The following is a 12,579-nucleotide window of genomic DNA, read 5'->3' on the forward strand; positions in this document are numbered from 1 at the left end:
CTCATTCAGCATTAGGCACCCAGGAAATATAGTGCAACACACCGTTTTCAGAAACAGGACACTCAGTACATGTCTTCCTTTTGCAATCTGTACACGTGCCTTTAGTTGCAAAATTATAGCCTTCTTGACTGACACAGGACTGAGAGATGTGGGTGAGCATGCAGGAAGTCAGACTGTGATCTTGGTGTCCCACTTGTCAATAGATTTATCATTGTTTAATCATTAGCCTACTTATCTAGTGGAGCTTTGAGGGGGAATGAGAGTCTTTATATTTCATGTCTTCACCAATAAGTATGCTTAAAGCGTGAACAAAAATACTTGAACCATGAAACAGGTCATTCAGTATCCATGGAGAGAACAGTTAGTGTTTCATGTGTAGATACTCATGGGGAGAGGGAGAGAGGTGTGGGGGGTGGGTCAATGGATTTACATTGTTACGAACACCATAGAGACCAATAACCTTTAAAAAGAGAGATGAATTTCCCGGCAACCAAAGGAAACAATTACAGTTGTGCCATTTTAAGACTTTTACTATAAGTAACACACTAAAATCAACATGAACTAAAAATTATCTGACAGGCAACTAATACACCAAATTAAAGAAGCGGTACTTCCCCATTAACTTAATAACACAACAAAAATACTTTGTGACATTTTTTAAATCTACATCATGTTCCTAGTAGATGTGTGGCCTTGAAGATTAAGTTCCACTCCTCTCAGTTTTTCAGCAGGCTCCCTTCTCCCTGCCATGCCTGGACAAGTCTTCCAGTGTATGATGAAAGTTGTTTTACTCAGTCTTCTGAGTATCCAAAACCAACTTCCAGCAACAAGGCCTGAACAGAGAACCAGTTCTCACCAGCATACTGCTTGGTGGCTAACACACACACATATATAAAAAAGGTATTTTCTTCTGCTTTTTCCTCATTGTGTCTCTGTTTCTATGTGTCTAGCAAACCAGCTGCCCTTCTTTTGTGTCAAGGTGCGAAAGCTGTCTCTTGACTTTCTTTAGGTTTCGGTTGCAGATCACATGGGCCTGTCTCTGGACAGAGTTTAGTATGATCACTAGTGTCCTTTTCAGAGCACTCTATTTCATCTGAAATTAAAAGAGACCATTTAAAACGTAACATCTTATAAAGTTTTGCATTCATAACAGCATAGAATTTCAAAGTGTACAGCACAGAAGAAATTTGGCCCATTGTGTTGGTGACATTCTTTGCTAGAGCAATCTAAAACTGGCCCCACTGCCTTATTCTATCCCCATAGTCATGTGTTGTCTTCTGCTTCAAATATATGGGAGTATAAGACACAAACATGCACATACTCCTCACAGCACACCCCCACCCACCCCAGCCTGCCTACTGCTGCTATGCCTCTCCCTTTCCTCCCAAAAATTTACAAATGAAAGCCATCCTAATGCACGTTAATACATTTTTATTTTGCCTTATAATACTTTCATAAGATAACAATCATGGGGTGGAATTTTCCCAGATTTGCACTAAGTGCTTAGTGGGCGGGTAAAACGCGTCTCTTCCATGGCGGACGGGCTCTCATTCGCCCGCCACACCATCACCTCGCCACTTCATCACACCAGGCACCACATTTAAAGTACAGCTCAGTGCTTCCAGCCCAGGACTGCAACAAAGAAGAGATGGCCCTGAAAGGCAAGACACTGCAGAAGCCCTGCAGTGATGTCCTCTACCCCCGCTCTGGCCAGAGGAGGGGCAGCTGCATTACCACTCCGGTTCAGTAGGCAATGGCAGTGGTGATCAGTGCCAATGCTGCACAGAAGAGGTTGGGCATCCAACGAAGATAGAGGGTGAATGATTTCACCTATGCAGCCAGAGTAAGGCAACCATCTCATCACTCTAAACTCACACACTCAAGCCCATCACACATTCACTGGCATCTCACTCACTGGGAACCTGAGTGTAATACATCAGCACATCATTATAAGGCCAGCCCACTGGACTCATTCTCCCTGCCCTCCGCTAGATTGTCAACTCATATTGGCGGAAAAACACACCGACATGTTTCACAACAGCATATGGCTGACACATCCATCTGGCCTCATCTCCTCTGGAGACTGTCTCCTGAACCCTCACCATCTTGAGGCCACTTGCACAGATCAACATGTGCCCCCCGACACACACCCTGGGTTATTCTCCTTCCCCAGTACAGGTCTCGTCCTGCAGCCTCTTCCCTTGCCTGAGACCACTTTTCCCCCTTCCCCAAGCAAGACCTCACCCTGCAGCCATTGATAAGCCACCCTCATATGGCTGATCTGGTAGGTAGAGACCTGCCCTTGAGCTCCCATAAAAGTGATGTGGTGCTGTCTGTGAAACCTGGCGCTGATGACTGTGAGTGCTGACTGAAGCATGGCAGGCAAACAAACCTTGAAGTCCTGAGCGAAGTGCAGCCCGTCAAGTGCACGCCTTATATATGTTGTTGCGAAACATGTTGGCATGTTTTCCTGCGATGTGGGTGGATGATCCATTGGGGGGCAGGGGTTATGAGTCCAGTGGGCTGGCCTTATAATGATATGCTGATGTATTACAATGAGGTTCCCAATGTCCGATGGTGGGGAATGGGGCCCTCCATCGGCAGGAGAAGCGGACGATTGCAAACTGGTGTCACGAAGTCGCGAAACCAATTTTTGGGCTTCTCACCGTATTGTCCACTCGCGCCACCGAACACGCCCAACGCCGGCGGGCACGGAAAGTCCCGCCCATGGTTTAGTTTAATTATCTGCAACAATTTCTTTGTACCAAATTAAGTGCAATTTTCCTACATTCTCTGACTCCCTTCACGAGAAAGGATTTGGAAATTGGTTGTTTTGAATTTATTTGGAGATCGTGTTCCCGGAGATTCACAGATAGCCCATTTTGAAATCCTAAGCTCTATTCCATTACAGACAGAATGAGTCTGGTCACATCGAGACATGGGTGAAATCCACTTTCCTAATGGAAAAAAAAATGAGTATCTTACTGGCAGCGATCGTTCATCTGAATTGTGTACTCGATATGCTCATTCTTTGTAAATAAGTGAGTACGTACATTAAGTATGGGTTGTCTGTAGAGAGCATGGACTGTTGTTTACCAACTGCTGAATTGGCGGAGAACTTGGCAAAATCTGTCTGCACTTTGTGCTACAGTTGTCTGTGAATGACTATATGTGAACCGCATTGCCCCCTGATGGAAAATGCAGGAAGCATGCAATAAATGAAAAGCATGAGGACTGCTCTTGCATCAGTAAAATTAACCCTATCCTTGGGCAACGTTTAAGCTTTCTTTCCTAGCTGGTTGACACTTCCGAGTGGCCACCACATGTATCTGTTCAAGCAGGGGAGGTGGTGGCATAGTGGTATTGTCACTAGACTAGTATTCCAGAAACCCAAGGTAGTGGAACTTAGGCTCAAATCCCACCACATCAGATGGCAAAATTTGAACCCAATGAAAATCTGAAATTAAAAGTCTAATGATGACCATTGCCAATTGTCATAAAAACCCAGCTGGTTGATTAATGTCCTTTAGGGAAGGAAATCTGTCGTCTTTACCTGGTCTGGCCTACATGTGACTCCAAATCCACAGCAAATATGGTTGACTCTTAAATGCCCTCTGAACAAAGGCAGTTTGGGGTGGGCAATAAATGCTGGCCTAGCCAGTGATGACCATGAATGAATAAAAGGAAAAGTATTTGGTTTGCATTCAGGTGTGCTGGAAAATGCACTTGTACAGGCATCAGGCTTGGTTGTGATTCCTCCTACAGTTCAGCAGTGCTCCATGAGATGGAATAGACACTTAATAGCAGAGGTTTTTATTGAAATAGGCAAAAGATGAAATGAGGAACTTTTTTAATACAGTAAACTATCACGATCTGGAATGCACTGCCTGAAAGGGGGGTGGTAGCAGATTCAATCATAACTTCCAAAAGGGCATTGGATAGAAACATGAAAAGGAAAAATTTTCAGGGCTGCAGATGAAGAGAAAGAGAGTGGTGTGAATTAGATTGTTCTTTCAAAGAGCTGGCGCAGACACAAATGGCTGTGTGAATCTGTGAGTCTGCGCTTTTGGGAGGGAAGAGGTGAGGGGAGAATATCGGAGATGGAAAGAAAATTTAAATCTAATGTTATTAGATTCTGTTGCATTTTTCTCTCATATTAAACTTCAGACCCGATCTTCCCACTGGGAGGCAGCGCAAACCGGTCTTGTGGCCGTTGAATACTGTACTGACATCAAATATTTCCCTACAATTTCTAATCCCTGCAGAGCCTATTAAAGAAGCACGTTACGGCAAAGTACGTTGACTCAAAGTTAGCTGGGACCTCTTGGACGGCTGCTGACCTCTCCAACTTTCTTGCTAAATATCCAGAGGAGGTCCACCATCCGAATAGGTCAACGTACACCTGGAGGGAGGCTTACAATGAGACCGAGCAGGCAATTCACACGATATCACTCGCTATGGAGGTCAGTCTTACTTGTCTTTTGCGTGGTCATTCAAACCCAATTTGCTCCATTTGATCAAAGCTTGTCTTGCAGCCTGCATTGGTAGGTTGGTATTGGTAGCTTAAGGGTAGAGTTTCTTCCTACCATACAGAAGGCCAGGGTTTGAATCCCAGTCGTTGTAGGATCTTTAAGGATGACACCAGAATTGAAAGGTTTTACCCATCAGGAAAACCTGACAGGCTGGAGTCCTTTTCTCTAGAAAAGAGAAGGGCTCAATCATCACCCAATAGAGGTCTTTAAGATTATGAAAGAGTTTGATAGGGTAGATCCTTCTGGGGGAAAGCAAAACCAGGTACCATATGCATAGGATAATCACTAATAAATCCAACAGTGAATTCTGGAGAAACTTCTCCACCCAGATATAATGTGGAACTTGTTACCAGATGGACTGGTTGAGGTGAATAGCATTCTGGGAAGCTTGATAAACACATGAAGGAGCAAAGTATAGAAGGTTATATTGAAAGGTTTAGATTGATAAAAGGTGAGAGGAGGCTGCTGAGGAACATAAACACCGGGAAGGGAAGGTTGGGCCAAAAGGCCTGTCCCTGTGTTATGTGATCTATGTAATTCTATGCACAGTTCTGAGAATGTACATTCAAACTTCATTATTACAAACTTATGGGTTCTGACCAATTTTCACTAGGCCCAGTCAATGCTTGAGGTGATTATGAAAGATTATAAAAACAACCAACAAGGATGGTGGAGTGGAGATTATCAGTGATTTCAAAAGGAAATTGGGTGGGCACGTGTGGGAAATAAACTTACAGAGAAGAGATTTGGAATGGGACTGACTGGATTGCACTACAGAGGGCCAGAATGGGCTCGATGGGCTGAATGGCCTATTTATCTGCTGTAATGACCCTGTGACTCTCTGAAGAGATGCATGAGCTTGAGTGATGGTGCTTGACGACCGCATATTAATTGTAACTTGTTTCCGATCCAAGTGTATAAAGTGGGACAAACTGGAGGCGGTGTCCACTGAGGAGAAGCTAATAAACAAATCCATGGAACTGCTGGATGAAAGGAAATTCTGGGCTGGAATTGTCTTCCTAGGACCTGACTCAAACAGTACCAAACCTTCGGAGCATGTCAAGTATAAGATTCGGATGGATATAGACAATGTGGAGAGAACAAACAAGATAATGGATAGGTAACACGCTGGCAGCAGCATGACATTAAAAGCCACAGTGCTTTATTTACGGAAGGCAGTGTGTTGATGACTGCTTTGTCAAAGCCTCTGTTGCTCAGAATTATGCTTATTTTCACTTTGTTCTTTTCCTACAGCTACTGGGATCCTGGTCCTCGTGCTGACCCATTTGAAGACCTCCGTTATATTTGGGGTGGTTTCTCTTATCTCCAGGATATAATAGAGCATGCAATTATCCGCACGATGACAGGGAGCAAAGAGAAAACCGGCGTGTATATTCAGCAAATGCCATACCCCTGCTACGTGGATGACTTGTAAGTTTAAAGAACTTTCACTGGAGGACAGCTGCTTTTTTCTAAACCTCGCATACTACACACTGCCCTCGCTGAAGGAGCTGGTCGGCAACCTGCTCCCCTGCTCAACTTGAAATCGCCCGAAACTCTGCTCCCGCATCTTAACTCGCACCAAATCCTGTGCTCGCTGACCTCCTCTGGCTCCTGGTTGAGCAATGCCTTGCTTTTAAAATTCTTGTCCTTATTTCAAATCTTCCCTTGGACTCACACTGCCTCAACGCCACCCCCCACCCCCTTCTTCTCACCCACCCCCTTTAACTCTGTGACCTCTTCCAGCCCTACAATCCCCCAATATATCTGAAATCCTCCAACTCCGGCTTCTTGCGCATCCTGAGTTTCAGTCTTTCCGGTGTGAAAGGCTGTACATTCAGCCTATGAGACTCTAAGCTCGAGGATTCCCTTTCTAATTTTTTTTTTGCCCCTTTACCTCTTTTCCATCCTTCAAGGCACTTGTTAAAACCTATCCCTTTGGCCAAGCTTTGGGTCGTCTGCCCTGATGTTTTCTTACCTGGCTGGTGTCAAATTTTGTTTCATAGTTCCCCTCTGGAGTGTCAGCTCTGCCATGTAAATGACGCTATATAAATGCAAGCTGTTGTTGCTGTTGCTCTCATGAAACTTAAGTAAGAAGTGTGCATTGCTCTTCCTGATATCCCACTTGCTCTCACTCCTGCTCTTAACACTTTTTTGAAAAAAATAGTTTATTCTGGATCTATGGGAGTCATTGGCAAGGACAGCATAATTCAGCCTTCGCTAATTGCCCTGTGAAGGTGGTGTTGAATGGACCAGTTCGGGAGGCAGTGGGTGAGAGACAGGAGTTGCGTTGTAGCCAGATCAGGTCAAAATGGGAGGTTACATTCCCTCAAGGACATTAGGGAACCAGCTTCCACGGAAATCCAGCAACTTTTTGGTCAGTTTTACAAATACCAAGATAGATTTAAATGCTTAAACTGTCACTGAGAGACTTGAGTTTACGCTTAACTGGATTGTTAATTTAGACATTTGGATTACTAATCCAAGAATATGATCGCCACACTACCATACCCCATCCATAAAATACATACAGGGGCATTTATCCCCATTCTGAGTTGGAGGCAATAATAAAACACCTCGCAACCCCAGATGTACTAGTATTAACCTCACAATGTTTTCAGGTTTGAAATATTCTTTGCTTTCATCTGACCGAGCAGATCACCGTAAAGCCTTTGACTGGAATTTTCCAGCCCTTGTCAGTCCCACGGGGGTGCGGCAGCCCAGCCAAAAGTCCGTTGACTTTCAGCAGCACGAGATGATCCCGGTGGTGGGTGGGGTCGGAAAATCCCACCCTTTGTTTAAGTGCGCTCGCTTGTCTCCATGTTCGAAGAGTTCAAACAAAAAAATACCAAAACCCCAAAATGACCTCTTTCTGCCATCTAACCTTAGGTTTCTTCGCATCTTGAGCCAGTCACTGCCGCTTTTCACCACTCTGGCCTGGATATATTCTGTCGCTGTGATCATTAAAGGGATAGTGTACGAGAAAGAAGCACGCCTCAAGGAGACCATGAGAATTATGGGGTTGAGCAGCGGCACCTTGTGGCTCAGCTGGTTTATCAGCAGTTTAATCCCTCTTCTTGTCAGTGCTGCCTTGTTGGTGATAATTTTAAAGGTAAGCAACACCATACTGAAATATTGTTAACCAAGTGAAGTGACCGTCATTTTCCCATGTAGAAGTTTCTGGAATTCCACTAGTGTGGGTAGAGGTTTGTGGGTGGTTGAAAATGACTGTGGGGATGAATGTCCTTGCTGTTTCTCCTGACCTGTCGTCATATCGCTAGGCAGGATCCACATTCACCTGTTGCAAAAGAGCTTTCTTCCAAAGGGCTGCTGAAGAGACCTTTGACAGAGTGGGAAAATTCCCGGAGATTTCCCCAGTTACAATCCTGAAGATTGTTTGAGAAAAACAAACACAGGTTCCCTTTGTCCAATCAAAGTATGTGACCAGGTTTCTTTAGGGATTTTGCGGGAAAGGTACAAAGTAATTCAAAAAGTCGGAAATAAAAAACGCTAGATCATAAGAAATAGGAGGAAGAGTAGGCCATTTGGCCCATCGAACCTGCTCCGCCATTCGATAAGATCATGGCTGATCTGACTGTGGCCTTAACTCCACTTTCCTGCCTGTCCCCCATAACCCTCGACTCCCTTGTCGATCAAAAACACAAAATATTCACAACCTCTGGATGCTCTAACTTGTTTTACAGCCAATCAAATACTTTCGAGGTGTGGCACTGTTGTCATTTAGGAAACATGGCACCCGTCTGCTCCCAGTAAGATCCCACAAACAGAAATCTGATAATGGCGGGTAATCTGCCTTTGAAAAATAAATATTGCCCTGAACACACGTGAGACCTCCTCTATACTTCTTTGAAATAGTGCAGGGAGAGCTTTTGCATCCCCCTGAGAGGACAGACAGGCCCTCAGTTTACAATCTCTCATGAAAGACGGCACTGTGGTAATATGGCACTCCCTCAATACTTCACTGAGAATGTCAGCCTTCTGTGCTCAAGTCTTTGGATTGGAAAAATACCTATCGTCTTCTGCCTCAGAGGCTACCACAAGAGTGCTACTACTGAGGCCCAACTGATACCATTAACTTTGAATTGAATACAAAGATGTTCCAGCTAATGTTTGATTCAGTGGCTGATGCGTTGTCTTATATTACTGCCACCTAAGTTCATGTTGGATTTTAACGTGAAAACATCTAGCTTTGCAGTTTATATAAACATATGAGTCCTTTAAACCTGCAATCATTTTGTTTTGTGGCAGAAGTTCGGCATGTATAAGATGACACAGTTTATGATGCAGACTTCACCTCGATATCAAAATGTGAAATTTAGTTTCACCACAACCACTTTTAGAACAGTTCTAATTTAGATTTTGTTGGTTTAATGCTTCTCAAAGTTTGGTTTAAAGCATTATTTAAATGAAATGATTATTTCTCTCCCCCGTTCTTTCAGGAAGGAAACATCCTGCCTTACAGTAATCCCATTGCTGTCTTCTCGTTCCTTGCTGTTTTTGGGGTGGTAACCATCTTACAATGCTTTTTGATCAGCACCATGTTCTCAAAGGCTAACCTGGCAGCAGCCTGTGGAGGGATCATCTACTTCACCCTGTACCTCCCATACGTGCTCTGTATGGCCTGGCAGGAGTATATTACCTATCCAGTCAAAATCGTTGCTGTAAGTAGGTCATTCAGCAGCTAGCTCCGCAACTGGGTTACAAAATTCTGTGTTGCTCAAGGCCCTGGGGACCAATTTTACAACTTGCTTAACTTCATGGGCTCAGCTTGTGCTATAAGCATCCCCAAATCAAGAGAAGCAAGGATCAGATGCAGAATAAAGTTCCGACCACTTTGCACCAACAATTGCGCCACACGCTTATGAAGGCTGCTCATGAGCGTCTGAGTTTAGTGGCAGTGCCCTTGATTCTGTTCTGCAGGCCCCATGCTACCTTTGTCTAAAATTGGCCCAAGTCAACAATAGACTTTGCAAGATGTGCCCAATTTTTAAAGAGCACATCTTTCTTTAATGACACACAGCATGTTAATTCATGACAGCATTCCCAAATGAAGCTTCGTTTTATTTTCATACGTGTGAATGAATCGTCGTTAAGGGTGTTAACACAAAGCTGATTTTCTTGATGGTGTAATTTGGCTCTTGAGAATGATGTTCACAAATCCATGTCCATGTTGCCAGTATGGCAGTTGCCACATGCTATGCCTTCTCACCCAACCCAACGTTATTCATTATGTTTAAAGCAAATTAAAAAGGACTGCGCTTGTCACTAAACTTAAAAAAAAACATGAATTTATATCATGTCTTCACAACTTCACAATGTTCCAAAGTGCTTTACAGCCAGTGAAGTACATTTTGAAGTGCAGTCACTTCTGTAATGTGGGAAACTCACCTACCAGTTTGCACACTGCAAACTCCCACAAACAGCCGTGAGATGATGACTAAATAATCTGTTTCTCAGTGATGTAGGTTGAAGGATATATATTGGCAATGAGATCCTTTATGCCCATCTGAAGGGCAAACAGGGCCTCAGTTTAAGCTCTCATCATGGTACCTCTTACAATGCAGTACTCCTGCAGTACTACACTGCAGTGCCAAGTTCAAAACTATATACTCATATTTAGCCTAGTATATATATATATATATACTATAGCCTCTGGAGTGGGCTTGAACCCATGATGTTAAAAATATTTTTTGAGATTCTCCCTGGTCACTGTAGTTGTGCTTCAGATTATTTGTGGTTCAGATTTACACAGGAGCTCCTCACCATTATTACCCTCGCGATAAAAATAATTACAACAGCCACAAGTCGAGATAGCAATTGTTTTTCACTGGTTGCCTCTCCCAATTCCAATGTTTTATTGCATTCACAGAGTCTGCTATCCCCAGTTGCATTTGGCTTTGGCTTTGACTACTTTGCCCAGTTCGAGGAGCAGGGAATTGGAGTCCAGTGGCATAACCTCTTCTCGAGTCCATCAAAAGGCGATGAGTACAACATCACCACTTCCATCGTCCTCATGATAGTTGACACGTTCCTCTACGGAGTCCTAACCTGGTACATTGAGGCAGTTTTTCCAGGTATAGAAAATAATGACAAAATGAACAACCTTATCATTGCAGTAAAAAAGTGAAATCACTGGATCTGTTAATATCATTGTGTGAAGGACTTTCTTCCCTTAAAACACTTTTTTATTCTCTTACAATTATTGAGTTGTGAAAGAAAGTGTGCATGTTATTGTACACTACAAAAATGTAGAGTGATTATTCGCACCACTGTATTACCCAGTGAATTGGAGGTGGAAAAGGGTTTACTTCAGGACTTACAACAAATGGAGTTTATTTTACAGCAAATAGTCTCTCTTAAAGCAAATAGAGTCTATTTAAATTGAGTCACTACCTACTACAGCACACAAAACTCATGTCTCCTCAAAAAAGCAGAACTATTTCTTTGGCAAAATACAGTGAGTGGAAGATGGTTACATAATGCAAATTTTGTGCATAAAATCAATCCCAGTCACTTGAAGAATGCTAGTCTCCAGGTGCTATTGAAGGGAGGATTACCAATCACCAGCGTTTTGGTCAAGACTTTGTCCTATCATGCTATGCAGCTTGAAAAATAATCAAAGCTGTTTGCAGGTTTAGGATATGGTGGCAAATTGGTAATATTACTGGACTAGTAATCTAGAGATTTGGCTAATAATCTATGTGTGAGTTCAAATTCTACTATGCTAGCTGGGGAATTTAAATTCAGTTAATTAAATAAATATGATAAATAATAGCAGTAATGCTGACCATGAAACTACTGGACTGTCATAAAAACCTATCAGGCTCACTAATGCCCTTTAAGGAAGAAAATCTGCCATCCTTACTCAGTCTGGCCTACATGTGACTCTTAGCTGCTCTCTAAAATGGCCTAGCAAGCCACTCAGTAGTATTTAAGGAAGCGGCTCACCACCACCTAGTCAAGAGGCATCTATGGGTAGGCAATAAATTCTGGCCCTGCCAGCAACACCTACATCCTGTGAGTGAATTATAAAGGTTACACAGTGCCCACATTGAGAGTTTAATACAACTAATGAGTTCTTCACAGTTGGGTGGAATAGTTGGATAGCGAGACCAGAGTCATTCCTCATCAGAATTGAACAGGTTGGGTAGTTCACTAGGGTAACCAATGAGGTAAATAATTGCACAATTCCAATGTAGCCTTGCCTTCAAAGGGAAAATAGGAACAGGAGTAGGCCATTCAGCATTCGAGCCTCTAACACCGTTCAGTTAGATTAAGGCTGATCTGTATCTTCATCTGCCTGTTTTCATTCCATAACCCTTACTAATTTTGCCAAAAATCCTATCAATCCTAGTTTTTAAATTTTCAATTGAGCTCCAGCCTCAATAGCTTTTTGAGGGGTTGGGAGGAGGGGGGTGGAAGAGTTTGAGATTCCCACTGTCTTTTTTTATGAAGTGCTTCCTGTTATCTCCCCTGAATGGCCTAGCTCTAATTTTTATGTTATGCTCCCTTGTTCTGAATCCCCCACTAGAGGAATGTAGTTTTTCTCTATCCATCCTTTAATTGGCAGAGTAGAAGAGAGAGGATCTGGGCTCAGCGATTCTGACTTATTGGTTTTGGCAGAATACATGAGAAAGGATCTGTGCTCAGCCATTCTGTCTTACTGGCCCTAGCAGATTATGTGAGAGATGATCTGTGCTCAGCCACATTACCTTATTGGTCCTGGCAGAATATGTGAGAGAGGATCTGTGCTCAACCACTCGAGTGCCTTATTGGTCCTGGCAGAATATGTGAACTTGCAGTGGTGCAGCTGAATAATGTTTCATGTGTATACGGAAGCCTTCTCTGGTTTCACAGGAAACAGAGTACTCAGCATATGTGGCTGACCAGGCCAGCTTCAAGCTTTTCAATCTATTAACTCTAAGGCTGGGGTGGAGGGTTGTGGAAAACCCCAGATTCAAATAGATGGAGCATTTTTGTAACACACATCCAGCCATGATACTGGAGGTGATGCAGCGCTCCTGCC

The 12,579-nt window shown here is 43.3% G+C and overlaps 1 protein-coding gene across 3 annotated transcripts in view; it reads left to right on the forward strand.

Moving 5' to 3' along the window:
* The window catches only part of LOC121277075 (phospholipid-transporting ATPase ABCA1-like), a 164,167-nt gene that overhangs the window by 84,063 nt on the left and 67,525 nt on the right, over nucleotides 1-12,579 (forward strand). For all 3 annotated transcript variants that reach the window (XM_041186029.1, XM_041186030.1, XM_041186031.1), the window contains 6 exons: nucleotides 4,266-4,463; nucleotides 5,447-5,652; nucleotides 5,787-5,963; nucleotides 7,422-7,644; nucleotides 8,993-9,214; nucleotides 10,423-10,627. In XM_041186029.1, the coding sequence (XP_041041963.1) occupies nucleotides 4,266-4,463; nucleotides 5,447-5,652; nucleotides 5,787-5,963; nucleotides 7,422-7,644; nucleotides 8,993-9,214; nucleotides 10,423-10,627 (1,231 nt within the window). The remainder of the gene's footprint in view (nucleotides 1-4,265; nucleotides 4,464-5,446; nucleotides 5,653-5,786; nucleotides 5,964-7,421; nucleotides 7,645-8,992; nucleotides 9,215-10,422; nucleotides 10,628-12,579) is intronic.

This window comes from Carcharodon carcharias, chromosome 4 (genome assembly GCF_017639515.1).
Source record: "Carcharodon carcharias isolate sCarCar2 chromosome 4, sCarCar2.pri, whole genome shotgun sequence".
Lineage (NCBI taxonomy): Eukaryota > Metazoa > Chordata > Chondrichthyes > Lamniformes > Lamnidae > Carcharodon > Carcharodon carcharias.